This window comes from Mustelus asterias, chromosome 19 (genome assembly GCF_964213995.1).
Source record: "Mustelus asterias chromosome 19, sMusAst1.hap1.1, whole genome shotgun sequence".
NCBI lineage: Eukaryota > Metazoa > Chordata > Chondrichthyes > Carcharhiniformes > Triakidae > Mustelus > Mustelus asterias.
In genome coordinates, this window is record NC_135819.1 from 62,206,981 (window position 1) to 62,224,171 (window position 17,191).

General features: G+C 47.2%; 1 protein-coding gene across 2 annotated transcripts in view; it reads left to right on the top strand.

The window, feature by feature from the left end:
- cimap1b (ciliary microtubule associated protein 1B) overlaps positions 1 to 14,547 on the top strand; it is a 67,877-nt gene extending 53,330 nt beyond the window's left edge. For both annotated transcript variants that reach the window (XM_078235713.1, XM_078235714.1), the window contains 4 exons: positions 970 to 1,071; positions 3,990 to 4,111; positions 9,733 to 9,873; positions 13,401 to 14,547. In XM_078235713.1, the coding sequence (XP_078091839.1) occupies positions 970 to 1,071; positions 3,990 to 4,111; positions 9,733 to 9,873; positions 13,401 to 13,490 (455 nt within the window). In that variant the 3' untranslated portion in view covers positions 13,491 to 14,547. The remainder of the gene's footprint in view (positions 1 to 969; positions 1,072 to 3,989; positions 4,112 to 9,732; positions 9,874 to 13,400) is intronic.
- Positions 14,548 to 17,191: the final 2,644 nt, after the last annotated feature.

Below are 17,191 nucleotides of genomic sequence, written 5' to 3' on the forward strand. Positions count from 1 at the left end.
AACGCTCACTGGCAAGGATGTCCTGCCCATGAGGCCTGTTGGCCAATCTGGTTGGCTAACCATTCTCTGACCTATCAAGGCATAGCGCTGCAGTGGCCAGAAGAGGTACTGCATCTCTGCCTGGGACTGAATCCCAGGAGTGTCCTCAAGGTAAGTCCTGGGGTTCTCAGGGGTGGGTGGGTAGGGGATGTCCTGGGGGGTTGGGAGAGGGGCAACTGCGGCGTCAGGGGAGAGACCAGGTGGCGAGGGAGGGCTGGATCTACAAGGTATCGGAGGGGAGGGTGCCCCAAATCTGAAAGGGCCTTCAGATTGTGGCATTCCCCGCTCTCCCAGTCCCTTCCCACCTATGATGGAGAAGAATGTAATTCTCTGTTTCCCACCCTACTCACACCTGGTCCCACCAGCCTATCAGTTGAGACTGGATGTGAAAGAGCCCTTAACTTCAAGTTTTTTTAAAGTTTTGAAGTTTATTTATTAGTGTCATGAGTAGGCTTACATTAACACTGCAATAAAGTTACTGTGAAAATCCCCTAGTTGCCACATTACGATTCCTGGCTATTAAGTGACCACTTAAGGCCTTAGTGGGTGAAAGGGTGGGATTTCTGCCAAAGTCCTGTCCACCCAACTGTGAAATTGTCTCTGAGCCGGGGCAGGTGGGATCTCGGGGGAATCCAATCCATTCAATCTTATGCTCCCCATCCTCCAGCTCAAATTCTGCCCCAGGATTGCCTGATCTATGCATATTCATCTCTCTTCTCTTGCCTCGCCATTAATAAGAGGAGGCTCACAAGTCTGGCTTCATGTGTCAATGTTTACATGGTGTTCGCAGGGAAACACTCCTGTGTGAAGCAGTTGGACACTTTACTATGTTAAAGGCACTATATAAATGCAAGTTCTTTAAGTTACATATGAATAAGAGACACTAATTGTTAATGGACCTTTCACTTTTCTCTATTTTCCTCCAAACAGCAAATTACAGGGTCCACCAGGCAGATCGATTAGTTCATCACAATGTACCAGCCTATTCCATCTCACTGAGAACAGTCGGGTTTAAAATGAATGAAGGTCCAGGTACAGTAACTGTTGCTCTGATCTTTAATTATGGGCCGGTTAGATTTCTGCTCTCGGGTTGGCTGCTACCAGTAATAAAGCCTGTTTCCCGAAACGTGATTGCCTCTGAGGGTGAATACAATGGCCTGAATTTTACCCTCCCCCACCCGGCGGGTTGCTCAGTGGGGACAGAGTGTGAAATTGAAGGGATGGGATTTCCTCCGGGTTCCCGCCCATCTGACCACACAGCGATTTTACGCTGGGGTGGGCAAGACCTCAGATGGGAAGCCTGTTCTTGCTCCATCTGAGGTCCTTAAGTGGCAAATTAATGGCCACTTAAGGGTAGTTTCCACCCAGCCTTAATTTGTAGGCTGGCGGGAACATTAAATCTCCATGGGGAAGGCTGGAAAGAATCAAAGTTAAATCCTGTTCAGGAATTGGGTGGGATCGGAATTGGGGGTGGGGTGGAGCTGGAGGGGGTGAGCTGTGGGGGGCACGGCCATCAGAAGCTCCCTTCTGAATGGGGGCACCTTTACTTTAAGATCCAGTGACCTTCGGGTCTCCCTCCACCCCCACTCCCCCAGGCCTCTTTCCGGAGATCCTGATCGCCCCCTTTGTGCCTTAGATCTTCCCTATACTCCCTACCCTCTGACCTTTGACAGTTAACATCATCCAGCTCTGGCACTTAGGCTCAGGCAGGTTAGTGCATTTCCAGCTCTGACAAAGGGTCATCCAGACCTGAAACATTGGCTCTATTCTCTCTCCACAGATGTTGTCAGACCTGCTGAGATTTTCCAACATTTTCTGTTTTAGTGTTGTGTTGTTTTGTCCACTACAGTACTATATCTGCAGGGACTGGAGAACTGCCAGCAATCTAATTTGCTGGCTACTCCATAAAGCGGGACTTCTTTCCGAGTGAGGGTTGGATGTCCCACCTGCAACCAATTGGCTGCGGGCCTCGGGGAGTCACTGGGGATTCTGAACCTCCACTTCAGAGAGTGGGGGACCAGCGCCTGCCATCCAGAATATTCAGAGCAATGTTGCTGAAATAGTTTTTGACAATCCCTCACAGTCCAGCCAAATGAAGATGAAAAAGTTTTAATTTAAAAGGTGAACAATGTCTTCATGTTTACAAGGGATTGGCTGAGTCCTCAGTCATCTCTGAACATAAACAATAAATAATTCATCCTTATCTTTGCCATGTTCAAAATTCCGGCAATTAGTTTAGGATTTAACAGTTCCTGTCACTCACCCTCACTCCCTCAGTCCCTCTCACTCACCCTCACTCCCTCAGTCCCTGTCACTCACCCTCACTCCCTCAGTCCCTGCCACTCACCCTCGCTCCCTCATTCCCTGTCACTCACCCTCACTCCCTCAGTCCCTGTCACTCACCCTCACTCCCTCAGTCCCTGTCACACTCCCACGCTCCCTCAGTCTGTTACTGACCCTCACTCGTTCAACCCTTGTCACTCACCCTCGCGCCCGCGCTCCCTGCCACTCGCCCACGCTCCCTGCCACTCGCCCACGCTCCGTGCCACTCGCCCGCGCTCCCTGCCACTCGCCCGCACTCCCTGCCACTCGCCCCCCGCTCCCTGCCACTCGCCCGCGCTCCCTGCCACTCGCCCGCGCTCCCTGCCACTCGCCCGCGCTCCCTGCCACTCGCCCACGCTCCCTGCCACTCGCCCGCGCTCCCTGCCACTCGCCCTCGCTCCCTGCCACTCGCCCGCGCTCCCTGCCACTCGCCCGCACTCCCTGCCACTCGCCCGCACTCCCTGCCACCCGCCCGCGCCCTCTGCCACTCGTCTGCGCCCTCTGCCACTTGTCCACGCCCCCTCAGTCCCTTCCAGCCTGTCTGCCATTTTGGATAAATCTAATTCGAGCAGGACGTGAGTCTGGGACCAAAAGATACCTGAAAGCAGTTTTGACTGAGGTGAAGGTACGTCCTCCAGACCTCAGGTGGAACGTTTAGGTCTCCCCTACCCAGACCATCACTCTCCCCTCCTCATATTCCACCCTATGATTGTCCTCTTGCTGTCATTTCCCCTGCATCCCCCCCCCGCCCCAACCCCCCACCTCAACATTGACCAGCTGCTGCATCCCATTCAGCAGCTGATGGGCTCCATGGAGCCTCACCCTGCCGAGATCGGGCACATTTGGCACTCGCCCTGCCACGACACTGCCTAAGCTGCTCTGTCCCTGCCAACTCTCTGTGACAATCAAACACTTTCACGTGTGTGCGTGTTTCGATCTCCGCTCTCAAATGCAAACTGAGTTTAAAGAGGGAATCTCACCATACCAACGAGCCCCTTTTACAGTGGTGTCCCTGCTCTGCTCCACTTTTACCAGTTTTGATCACTGTCATATATAACGCTGCCTAATAGTGAGGAAGGTGCTAAGGTTCCCTCCTGAAAATCTGTGGTGAAACTTGGTAAGGTTGTAAGGTGGTTGTTCATGAGCAGAGCAGATAAAAGGTCTATTTTATTTTTAAAAAGTCCCAAATCATGTAGTCTTCTGCTGGAATAATAACAAAGATCCATAACCAAAGAATGCAGATTTAACATAACTGGGAAAAAAATGGGATGAATTGAGGAAAATGTTTTTTTACTTAGCAAGTTAATAAACCTCGAAAGCGCTGCCTTAAAGGGATTGGAAACTGTTGCAATAATAACTTCCAAAAAGGAACTGGATAAACACTTGAACAAGGAATATTTAGAGGGTTGTGAGGAACTCTTTCAGAAAGCCAGCACTGGATGAAATGGATGAGTGGCCTGCTGTGCTGTGAGGTTCTATCCCTGAGAGGAACCCCGAGGCTCGGCCCTCTGGTTAGGCTTCAGTTCAGCACCTGGAAGTTATTGTCTGAAATCCAGACCGCCTGACCTGGCCACATTGTGGCCACATGAGTGGCTCAGCTCAATTCTGTTTCTTTTTCTGCACTCTAGGGCCTGCGCGATACAAAGATGTGGCAGTGAACGGGCCAAAAATCCCACACCTGAAAGCAGCACCTGCCTACTCTATCTCACAGAAAACCGCATTTGGTAGCATGCTGAGTAACATTGTGAAGGTCAGTGAATTTAAACCTGGGTCATGGGGGTCAAGGCCTATATTTTCATTTTGGGATCATCTGTTGGAAACGGTGCAAGCTTTGGGAGGTTGTGATGTTGGGGAGAATGCAGTTAAAATGGAGTGAGGGACTTTGCCCAAAAATGCCAGTCTTGCCAATGACATCCACATCCCCAGAATGAATGATAAAAATGTAAATACAAGTCTGAACTATTTTTATAAAATACCTTTTCATTACCCATCTTGATCTTATGAAATAATCTTTTGAGGCGTGATCTAAGCAGGCCCGGGTCCATAAAGCAAAGGATTGTCCACATCTGGAAAGAAGTCAGCACTCCCATAACAGACCCCGGTCCTCTACCCGGAAAAACAACATTCTCAAACAAAGTCAGTGGATGGAATTTTCCCTTCTGGGAGTAAATACCGAGGTCGGGGCAAGAACAGGGAGTGGTTCCTCCTAGCACACAATACGATCCCGGTCTCATTAATTATACACTTGGGGGTTTCCTGATGTCTAACGTGGTGGGCGGGCTGGATGGCACACTCCCTACCATCATATCCGGATGTCATATTTAAGAGGCACCCGGGCAGCAACTTATCCACCCCGCTGATTGAGGAGATGGCATGGGCATTGAGGGCACCAACAAGCACCACAAGTAACATGCTTCTCTTAGCCTTAGCCTATTAGTGCGGACTCACCATTCTGGAGGGTGCTGGCCCTGAACCCTTCTGGACAACCTGCAGTGCATCAATCACATGTTCCACAATCCAAGGGGTTATTTGTAAGACTGGAAGCATGGGAAAGACACCTGAAACCCAATTGCTGTCACCCCCACCTCTCTCTCTGCACAGGGAATGTTAAACCACAATCGTGGAGAGAGGGAGAAAACAGGGGGGGTCGGCCATGATGAAAAGAACGGATTTTGAAGAGTGGGCAGCACAACTGGCAGGGATAGAGTGGGACAGATCCATTGGAGACAGAGAGATTGGCTCGCGGCCTCCAATAAGTAAGAATCCATGCTTGTCATAGATACCTCAGGGTCAAGAGTGCCTCCATGTTGGAGGCAGCTCATGTGGTCACTCACTCTCTCCTCTCTCACTCATAGATGTCACCGAGGAGAGGGAGGCTTGTCCAGCACTGGTACAAGCCCAGAGAGGAGCACAGACATCATTGATGAAGGAAGTGTGCCCGTAGAGATAACACAGCAGACACCTGCACCCTTCACCAGCCCAGAGACGCACACCTTGATGGATATTAGTTCCAGAGTAGGAAGGGTCTCGTAGTTTGGTGGTTACTGTACATGTCCACAGCAGGAGAGGCAGCAAGCTCACTGGCACTTGGAGGAGTGCTGAGGAAGAGGCAGTTTACACCCGATAAAGGACCTCTGGAATTGGCCTTCCCAGTGATACTGGAGAGGCTGCATGAGACAGGGGAAGTCAGGCAGAGGCCCTCAGCCAGAGGAGTCTGTCCACTGGCTGGCTGATGAAGTGGCACTGAGCTGTGCACACATGGAGGCTCCGTGGGGGGGGTGGCAGACACCATAAAGACCCAGGTCCAGCAGATTCTGCCAGAGATGAGCGTAGACTTACACTCCGCCATGGTAACCATGGATGAGCTTCTGCAGCAGATACGCGAGAGGATGGAGCACTTCGACCTCCCACCAGGTGCCCCCCCCCAAGGCATCAGATAGGGGTCTTTCGGCACCCAGAGGGAGGAGGAGCAGTAGTTGGACAACACTGGGACCTCCACTCAGGCCTCTCCAATGGTGTTCAGCCCTCTGTATCCTGATTGCCTGTGACTCCTTCAGCCTCGCCCTCTTCTGCCACAGAGGGAAGCTGCCTCACAGAAGGACAGCCCGAGAGGGACTGTCTTCTCGGCCTCGTCTCCAGAGGACAGCCCCAAGGTCATTCAGGGCTAACTGGTCCGCAGGCTGCCTCCAATCCTGCTGCGGATGTTAGGGGAGCATTTAGAAGGGGTTTGAGGGAAAGAGAAGTGAAGCTTTTAATTCACAAATACTTGCACAGGTGCTCACTGTTACACAAGTTGTGGGAAAATTGCCACTTTGTAGTCAGACTTGGAGGTTTCAACAATACAGTTTTATTTGATGAAGCTTCGTGGAGAAAAGGCACTGACACTCCGCAGTACTTTAGGCAGCTACCTTCGCTCAATGATACAATAGGAGTGGTTCATTTTTATACTTTTCAGACAATGGATAGTGCGGACATTAGCCATTTAACACATCGTTACAATTGAGTAGGATCAATAGTTAACACATCGTTACAGCCAGACATATACAGACGTTGGCTTTTAACATTGCATTGTTTCATAGAATGGATACATTTTCCCTATCAATGACTTAGTTTCGGTCTATACATACAGTAATTGGTTTTCCTTCATTTATGCATTCCCGTTACAGTTTGTGGCTAATCTCTTTATCAGTCCTTATTGTCCTAATCTTAAAAGTGCCTCAAGCCCTTACTGGCTTCCTGCAGGATCTGATTCCTGCATGTTTAACTTTAAATAACTGTCTGTCCTTCATGTTTTAATTTCAAGTAGCTGTCTGCGCTAAAAGTCAGTGCCTGCTTAATGTCTCTTTCCCAGGTGACTGTTTATGTGCCAGGCAGCCATTTTATGTGTTAGATCATAGAAATCATAGAAACCCTACAGTGCAGAAGGAGGCCATTCGGCCCATCGAGTCTGCACCGACCACAATCCCACCCAGGCCCTACCCCCACATATTTACCTGCTAATCCCTCTAACCTACGCATCTCAGAACTCTAAGGGGTAATTTTTAACCTGGCCAATCAACCTAACCTGCACATCTTTGGACTGTGGGAGGCACCCGGAGGAAACCCACGCAGACACGAGGAGAATGTGCAAACTCCACACAGACAGTGACCTGAGCCGGGAATCGAACCCGGGACCCTGGAGCTGTGAAGCAGCAGTGCTAACCACTGTGCTACCGTGCCGCCCTTAGGTATCCATCTTTATGTTTTTCCCCACTTGACACATATTAAACATTTATAAATATAGTTCATTTGCATCATGTCTTGTGTGGTTTATTTATGATAATCCTCAAACCTTGGCACCTCACTCTCCCTTCTGATGGACACCCCATTTCCCTTGGAGTCAGAGCATCTACAAGGAGGTAAAGCCAGAACCCTTGTGAACATGTGCAAGCATTCTTCCATGCATGCTGAACCTTTGACCTTCACACGCTCCTCTGTCCCAGGGCTATAGCATTGCAAAGAGCATGTGCTGGGCTTTTCCTTCAGTTGAGACGATCTATATCTCTCCCAACTCCCATGCAGCATCTCGAGATCTGCACCATCAGTCCCTGCGTTATTGCGACCAGCCATGGTGATAGTAACATTTGGGATGCAGTCTAACAGCTTACCTTTTCCCCTTCTCCTATCATCCACACACACCATCCACAATCCCACCCCACCCCCCACCAACATAAATATTGACCATACCATAGGAATCACTTTCAACCGTTCAACCCTCCCCCATCAGCTCCTGTGCCATCCAGATAAATGTAGAAGTGCCCTCTTTCTCAAATATCCCATCCCTGTAATAATAGAAATGCATCTTCCTCCGCCCCCTCATTCTTCCAACGCCCCTCCACCCTGAATCCGTGTCACTTTCCACATCCCCTCAAATAATCCTCAGTACCTTTTCACTTGAGATTGTCAAAGCCTCACTCTCCCATCCCCGAGCACAGACTCATATCACTCAACAGAATCTCTACAGACTTCCACCTGCAATTTGAAGGTGCAATCCCTGGGAGAAATCTCTGGATGGAGGTCCGATCCCTGGGAAAAGTCTCTGGATGAAGGTGCAATCCCTGGGAGAGGTTGCTGTGCTGGGGCTTATAACTTCCTGCACTGTTGCAAGGAAAGATCCAGGCAGTTGATGCTCCAGGCACCCAGTGCTTCACATGGTATTCCAGGGTCCGCTCGCTGGAAGCCTCCATCTTCTCATCTCCCTGAGCGGCCCCAGGCCTTCTGAAGATAAGTGCTGACATTTACTAGCCACATTCATCCAGATGTGTTCTGGACCTGCGTGATTCCTTCTGGTGTCATGGACAAATGAGCGGGGAAGAGTGGTTGGTGACGATTCCGGTTGAACTTTCATCTGCCTCCCATTAGTGGCATTCAAATCGGTTTTGTTGGAGTAAAATCAAAATTAAAGGATACAAAATGGTTACCTGGCACAAAATGGACTCTGGGAAAAGACATTAAGATGTGCTGACTTGGGCACAGACATTGCACAGCAAGTTAAAACCTGTTAGTGTTTAAATTGCTGCAGGAAACAGATCAGACCTTGAGGTCCCCTAGCTGCTTGAGATAAAGCAGAACCAAAACAATAAGTTTTAGTAACGAGATCAGTCGTTGATGGGGGACATAAATGCATAAATGTATCTACTCTATGTATAACGATGTGCTAACTGCCGATGTCCGTCCTTGTCTATGTATAACGATGTGATAACTGCTGATGTCCGTACTTGTCTACTCAACGTATAACGATGTGATAACTGCTGATGTCCGTACTTGTCTACTCAATGTATAACGATGTGATAACTGCTGATGTCCGTACTTGACCATTATTTGAAAGTGTATAAAGAGCACAGTGGTTAGCACTGCTGCTTCACAGCTCCAGCGTCCCGGGTTCGATTCCTGGCTCGGGTCACTGTCTGTGTGGAGTTTGCACATTCTCCTCGTGTTTGCGTGGGTTTCCTCCGGGTGCTCCGGTTTCCTCCCACAGTCCAAAGATGTGCGGGTTAGGTTGATTGGCCAGGTTAAAATTGCCCCTGAGATGCGTAGGTTAGAGGGATTAGCGGGTAAATATGTGGGGGTAGGGCCTGGGTGGGATTGTGGTCGGTGCAGACTCGATGGGCCGAATGGCCTCCTTCTGCACTGTAGGGTTTCTATGATTTCTATGATTTCTATGCTCAACTGCCATTGTAAAGTTGAGAAGGTGACTGCGCGCACTGCGGAGAGCCCAGCGCTTCTCCCAAAGCTTTGTCCAATAAAACTGCATGTTGAATCTTTAAGTCTGACTCCGAGTGGTGATTTTCCCACAACAATTTCATGCTGGTCTCTGGCAGGAATTGTGAGCCACCATGGCAACTGAGAATGGAGGATCCTGTCACCATTTTACACCGGCAGGAAAACTGATTTTTGAGCTCCAGCCACAATGCCCCCCTTACTCCCCCCAACACCCTTCCCCATTACATCCATCCACCCCCATCCTTCAACCCCCATTCACCCTTCCCCCAACCCCCCCCCGATGCCCATTTCCCCATCCCCCTCACCCACCATTGAATCTGCCGTGGAGAGCTGGAAATGTTCCTCCCACTAATGCTCACATTACAAACCTTCAGTTTACTAAAATGCTCTACCTGATGCTCAGAGAACCCACTGAAACCTTCATCACTTAGTCACCTTCCCATTTGTGGAGCTGCTCTTGTCAGTGTTGCTGTGTTGAAAGGACAATTCTCTTGGATGAGTGCAGTCAAGGCTCTGATTTCAGTTTAGCACCAGAGGATCTGGTCAAAGTGGCAATCTGACCTTCACTTTGTCTGACTGGCCTTCATGTCTTTTTACCTTTAATTGCAGACACCAGGCCCGTGTGCATACAAACATGTAGATACCGATGTCTTCAAAAACAGAGCACCCAAATATACCATAGTAGAACGCAATCTGATTCCAGGAGACACAACATTGAAACCAGGACCAGGTCGTTACAGAGCAGAAGATGTAAGTAGGGATTCTGAATAGGAATCTAATTCATTTAAACCTTCAAATCTGTTAGATTGGACTTTCCCCACCAAAGATCAGTTAGTGCCTTAGTCTGCATGTGTGCCCTGTGGGTATAGATGGATCTAATTCCTGGGCTGTTCTCAAAATGTTTTGAGCTGTGGGTTTCAGTGGGTTGTCTTTAAAATGAACTGAAACTGGCTGCCATAGTAACGATGTGGAGGTGCCGGCGTTGGACTGAGATAAACACAGTAAGAAGTCTAACAACACCAGGTTAAAGTTCAACAGGTTTATTTGGTAGCAAAAGCCACTAGCCACTAGTTGAAAGATTCAAATTGCAGGAGGTACGGGAAGTTGGGGGTGGAGAACTCTTTCACTCAAAGGCAAATTGAATAAATAGTGGCTTTTGCTACCAAATAAACCTGTTGGACTTTAACCTGGTGTTGTTAAACTTCTTACTGTGCCATAGTAACCCCAGATGTGAATTAGCTGTTTGGATCTCATGGGATAAAGGGGGAGGTGGCTAGATGGGTGGAGAACTGGCTTGGTCATAGAAGACAGAGGGTGGTAGTGGAAGGGTCTTTTTCCGGCTGGAGGCCTGTGACTAGTGGTGTTCCGCAGGGCTCTGTATTGGGACCTCTGCTGTTTGTAATTTATATAAATGATCTGGAAGAAGGAGTAACTGGGGTGATCAGTAAGTTTGCGGACGACACAAAACTGGCAGGACTTGCAGATAGTGAGGAACATTGTCAGAGGCTACAGAAGGATATAGATAGGCTGGAAATTTGGGCAAAGAAATGGCAGATGGAGTTCAATCCTGATAAATGCGAAGTGATGCATTTTGGTGGGAATAATGTAGGGAGGAGCTACACGATAAATGGAAGAACCATAAAGGGTGTAGAGACGCAGAGGGACCTGGGTGTGCAAGTCCACAGATCTTTGAAGGTGACGTCACAGGTGGAGAAGGTGGTGAAGAAGGCATATGGCATGCTTGCCTTTATAGGACGGGGCATAGAGTATAAAAGTTGGGGTCTGATGTTGCAGATGTATAGAACGTTGGTTCGGCCGCATTTGGAATACTGCGTCCAGTTCTGGTCGCCACACTACCAGAAGGACGTGGAGGCTTTGGAGAGAGTACAGAGGAGGTTTACCAGGATGTTGCCTGGTATGGAGGGGCTTGGTTATGAGGAGAGATTGGGTAAACTGGGGTTGTTCTCCTTGGAAAGACGGAGGATGAGGGGAGACTTAATAGAGGTGTATAAAATTATGAAAGGCATAGATAGGGTGAACGGTGGGAAGCTTTTCCCCGGGTCGGTGGTGACGTTCACGAGGGGTCATAGGTTCAAGGTGAAGGGGGGGAGGTTTAACACAGATATCAGAAGGACATATTTCACACAGAGGGTCGTGGGGGCCTGGAATGTGTTGCCGGGCAAGGTGTTGGAGGCGGACACACTGGGAACGTTTAAGACTTATCTAGACAGCTATATGAACGGAGTGGGAATGGAGGGATACAAAAGAGTGGTCTAGTTTGGACTAGGGAGCGTCGCAGGCTAATTGTTCTTTGTTTCTCGTTTCAAGGCTTCATTCTATGATCATCTTGCTGGTGCCAGTAGAGCGAGACTGCGGATAGTTGGGAACCTGTCTCGGGGGCAGGGAATTCTGATGGTGTTCGTAAAGCAGAAGTGGAAATGAATAGGGTTGGGAAGCATTTTCTGTTCATGGCCAGTGTGATCTCCTGGACTCGTTTCGATCGCCTCAGGGGGTCGGAGAGGAATTTCCCAGATTTTTTTCCCCCATATTGGCCCTGGGGTTTTCACTCTGGGTTTTCGCCTCTCCCTGGAGATCACATGGTCTGAAATGGGGGGGTGGGGGTGAGTTAATAGGTTGTGATGAACAAAGCATCGTAGCTGTGAGGGACAGCTCGGTGGATAGGATATTAGGATGTAGATAGGCTGGAAAATTGGGCGGGGATCCTGGATTCAGGATTCAATCCTGGACCGGGGAGCGGCGCGGGCTTGGAGGGCCGAAGGGCCTGTTCCTGTGCTGTATTGTTCTTTGTTCTTTGATAGATTCCAGCATTCACACCATCACAGTTCCTGAGTGACACTAAAGGAACCATTTTAACTAAGGGGGAGAACCTGGGAGGGAAGGGGGGTAGGGTCGGGGGGGAGGGGGTGGGGTGGGTAGGGTACCTCTCCAAGCATGAGTTTGAGGAGAGATTAAGTCCCAGGCCACAAATTGGAGGCTTCAATACTGACTCCCACCTGAAGCTGTGCTTTATTAATATGGGCAGCCTGGAAGGACAAACTGGTCACATTCTTTTCCATTTGTAAATGACAGCCTTAGCAAATTTTTCAGATTTTGAAGGGGATTTTTAAAGGTGAGTTGAAAGGTTCAAATTGCAGGAGGTACGGGAAGTTGGGGGAGGAGAACTCTTTCACTCAAAGGGAAATTGGTTAAATAACTTAGTAAGGACATTGAAATGGATGATGTAAGTGGAATCCAAAGACGATCCCACGTGGTTGTGTATAGAGAAATGTTTGAGGAATAAGTGTCGTGAGGGATGGATTCAAAAACTGTTGCCTTCACTTTACTTACAAGGATTCCTGACCATGAACTCTCCTAATAAAGAGGTGGCAGTCTGGGCAACAAGATCAGAATATGGACTTACTGATTAACATTATCCCTGCATTAGAGGGCAACCACTTCAATTGACCATTTATGCTGCAGATGAGAACAAATTTACTGCCCTACTTTTCCCCATCACAGGAAGCATAACTCTTTGAGCTTGGTTTATGTTTTTTGGGCTGTGAGAGCCAGTTCACTGGTATTAGGTAAGGGTATTAAAGAATACAGAACCAAAACATTGAGGTACAGATCAGCCATAATCTGATTGAATGGCACAACAACCTTGAGGGGCTGAATGGCAGCCTACTGTTCTTAAGACTGGCTTATTCCTTGGCATTTAGGCAATAGGAGTAGGGGGACAAAGGCAGGACTTGAGTTGTTATTCTAGGCATCCACCTGAGGTGCTGGAATTATGGACCCCCTGAATTTAGCAGTGAGCCTAAGTCCCAGGCAGATTAGTGTTGGTCAATGACAAATCCAACTTCTTGGTGCCTGCTTTCCAACAAGTGAGCACAATCTATCCCAATTTCTACCTCCCCTCGAGTCCCTGCAAACTATGTGACCACTGTCCTTGGCTATGGTTCAGATTTGCTACATTTGTAGCCTGGTTCAGCAGATCACATCTGGAATGTGGCAAGATCATGGCAAATCTGACACTCCACCCCCCCACCCTGAGTCCTGAGTCCAGACCCTACTCAGGCCCAATATAGGAGTCAGATAATCCACACGTCAGATCAATGATTGAACATGAGACCTCTCTGCTCTGAGTTCCACACCATTCAGGTGGAGGGTATCTTAAATATTGTGGTCATCGAAAGGAATGCACGAACTTATTTATGTTGTATTTTATAATATGTAGACAGACTTAGCAATTTAATCCTTTTGTGATTTCTTTCCAGGTGAACTTGCATAAAAACTACCCCAAGTACACCTTTGGAATCCACCACTCTGAGTTCCTCTCACCCCTTATTGTGGCTCCTTCGGACTGAGAGCCAAGAACACAGCATGGCCCAATCCCCCAGCACACTCTTACACTCTTGAACAGCAAAAATGACATTTGTACTTTAAAAAAAAAAAATCATTTAAACATTTGATTCTTTTTCGTCCTACGTGTATGGTCTAAAACCTAAGATTTCTGTATTAGGAGATTGGTGTTCACAATTAACCCAATTGAAACACAGCTGTGGGTGGGTGGACTAGGTCCTTAAGAGTTGCAGACCTGAGCTGTAGGCAGCCTCCAGGCTTATTTATTTCACAGCAGCCTGAGCATACAGCTACAACCCTATTGAGACTTCCAATCCTTCAGATGAAGAATGGAGTTCTACAATACTTTCCCAGGCCACATGACCAGACCTTTCACTGTAGAGAGCAAACACACAAGTGAATTCTCTGTGACAATGTGTCTCCATTTGTTATTTTGCATTGGCTGGTGTGGACAAGTCTTTAGAGACTATAATAAGGAAACCCTTAGAGGAAGCAGGGTTTTTGTCCAGCTATCTGGCGGCATGGTGTCAAAACGAAAGTTCAGGCTTACTGACTTAACGGTGAAAGCGGTGGAAGTGTTCTTGAGGGGTGGTGATGGTGGCTGAGAGATTGAGCGGAATTGTCTGCTATTTTCTTCTGTTTCTCACCCACCCCCACTCCCTGCCACCCCACCACGTTTCTTTTCCACTCCCTGCCATAGGAGATAGAGATTCATGGCATATTGGATCAGATCAGCCAAGTCAAGATACCAAGGGAGAAAAGATCTTCTAAATGGAGGTTGGAGGGTGTAGCCCCAGACGTGGTTAGCCAACTTTACCTCAATGTGTGGGCTGGACGACCTGGGTGGAGACTGTTCAAACTGATTGTACTTCACAATATATGCTATTGCGAATGTAACAATTGGTGACTAGCTAAGCTGTTCTGTACATTATGGGTATTGTGATATGTGTAAAAAGGGATCATTCTGGGCATTAATAAACTTGTTGGAGGGGTTGGCTCACAGTCTTTTTTAACAGAGAGTGGGAGAAATTTATTGTAAGGGGAACATGATTACATTTTACTCTTGTGGATAAGAAACTAATAAAAAATGTATATAAAATGTCTCTGTGCATGTTATGTAAAATGAGAATATGCATGTTTTTGAAAATTGAAATGACCGAAAAAGACGCAATTTTCCCAAGAAACGCAGCATTTTTGATGTTGCCCAATTCTATCTATCTACCTTCTTCCTATATTCCCCAACTCTACATATCCACTCACTCACCATATCCCCTAACCCTTATTCCTCAACCCTACCAACCTTTCCTCCACATCTCCCAATCCCATCTACCACCATTTCTCTCCAACGCAGAAATATGTTTAATATTCTCTCAATTCCACTTGCAGTCTCTGCATCAAATTTTCAATGATAACTTGTTTTATACACAGTGAACTGTACATGGGTACCACCACAACTCCATAAATTCTTGACTACTGAGCTGTACAATTCAGGCAAATCTCCAAAGATGGCATTCAGACAATCATGCCATTATCTATGCTCCACTTGAGCCTCCTACTACACTTCCTTGTCTAATTCTATCAATATAACTCTCTATTCCCTTCTCCCTCATTTATGCATATCTAACTTTCGCTTAAATGCATCTATATTATTTGCCTCAACCCACTGCCTGTGGTAAGAGATACGCACTCTCACTACTCTCGGTGAAAGTTTCTTCTGAATTCCTGATTCAATTTCCTGGTTACTATTTGATTGGTGACCTCTAAGAGGTGGTAATGGGACAAAGAAACAGAAGTTGGGTCTAATGTCTGTAAATGGGAAAAGCAGAATCACCACCGATGTATTGTTTAAATCAGCCTCACCTCCTTCTCAAGAAAATAGGAACTCGATCTGGTTATCCTTCAATCTTCCCTGATAGCTATATCTTGTATTCTGATATCATCATCATAAACCTTTCTTTGCATCCTTTTTAGTGCATCAATATACTTCATATATGGTGACAGAAATGTAAGCAGCACCCCAAGTGTGGTCTAAGTTTCTATACAACTTTAGCACAATTTTCCTGCTTTTCAACCTTGATCCTTGTGGAGCTTTCTGCCATCCTGAATAACTACTCATGATCCCTCATCGTTGTTTTCTGTCTTGTAGCCGGCTAGTAACCCATTCCTTTACTTATCACTGATCTATGCTCTGATATTCATTAATCTTTATGTAGTCCCTTTCCAATCATTGTCTAATCTGTTACCTCTTCAAGGAATTCTGTGAAGTCACTCAAAGAAATGCATACTGACTATTAATAACTTTATGTTTGATTCCCACGTTTTTTCTATTTTTCTGCCATTCTGTCTTTATCTTTCCTACACATGATGTTCATGAACTTGTTTATTGTTCCCTTCTTACATATAGGATAATAACTTATCTACCAGTATTCTGGCACTACATCTTTTTGTAACAAATTGTTAAATACGTGGCATAATGCTTCTGCTGTCTCTTCCCCAGATTATTTTAAAAAGCACCAATGCAATCTATCTGGACTTCTGATTAAATACATGGGCATTCGCACTGCTAAATTGTGCATGGGCAAACTTCAACTCCTGGTTATAAGCTGAACTGTATGCTCTAAATCTTTGCATAAATCTAAAATTGGTAGCCCGTTTCATACATCTTCTGCTTTTATTTCTATGGATCAATGAAGGGCTTAGAGCTAGGGAAGGGAAGTGGGGTCTTTTTCAATTTAAATTGGCGTTACGATGAGGTGCATTTGATGCTGAAAGATTGGAACTGAGTCAACTCTTCATGATATTGACACCTGCAACTACATTTCAAAAGTACTTTGTTTGCTGAGTTCATGAAAGATGCTATATCAATGCACTTTCTCTCTTATTCACTGATCAGCCCAGTGTGTCCGCAATACTCCTGGGCTTGGCTAAACGCGCAATCAACAGGTCCAGACAGCAGGCAACCAAGGGGCAGTCATCTGACCTGACTATCTGCCTCTCTACTGCAGCTACGTTCACAGCCAGGTATCCCTGCAGTGGGAGCACATGGTGTCTACGCACCATCGAGGCCTTCCATGCCTGATGGGCACCGCGGGGAGTGGGGTGCATTATTGACGTTTTGATCACATTTTGATTTGATGTTTTAAATTTAATTTGTGGTTTGCTTTTTTTTCAAGTAGTGTCCCTTTAAGGGGCTGCTCCTTTAATTTGTCCCTCAGTTCATTTGATTTAATTGGTTAATTGATTTGCCACAAAATAGGGTGCCTGCAGTATACCTGATAATTGACTCGTTGGCCTGGCTCATTAGTGGGATTGAGAGGGGCAGTTTCATCAATGGAGGCTGGGATTCTTTTCACTTAGTATATATGCTACCTCACAGTGCCAGGGACCTGGGTTCAACATCTGGCCTTGGGTGTGTGTGTGGAGTTGCATCTTCTCCTTGTGTCTGCATGGGTTTCCTCAGCATGCTCTGGTTTCCTTCCACAGCCAAAGGATGTGCAGGTTAGGTGGACTGGCAATGCTAAATTGCCCCTTACTGTCCCAAGATGTGTGGATTAGGAGGATTAGTGGGGTAAAGTATGTGGGGTTACGGGAAAGTGCTTGGGTGGGATCCTCTGTCTGAGAGTTGGTGCAGACTCAATGGGCCAAATGGCCTCCTTCTGGTATTTGACAATATACCAGTGATTCTCTGACTCATAATTACATCAAC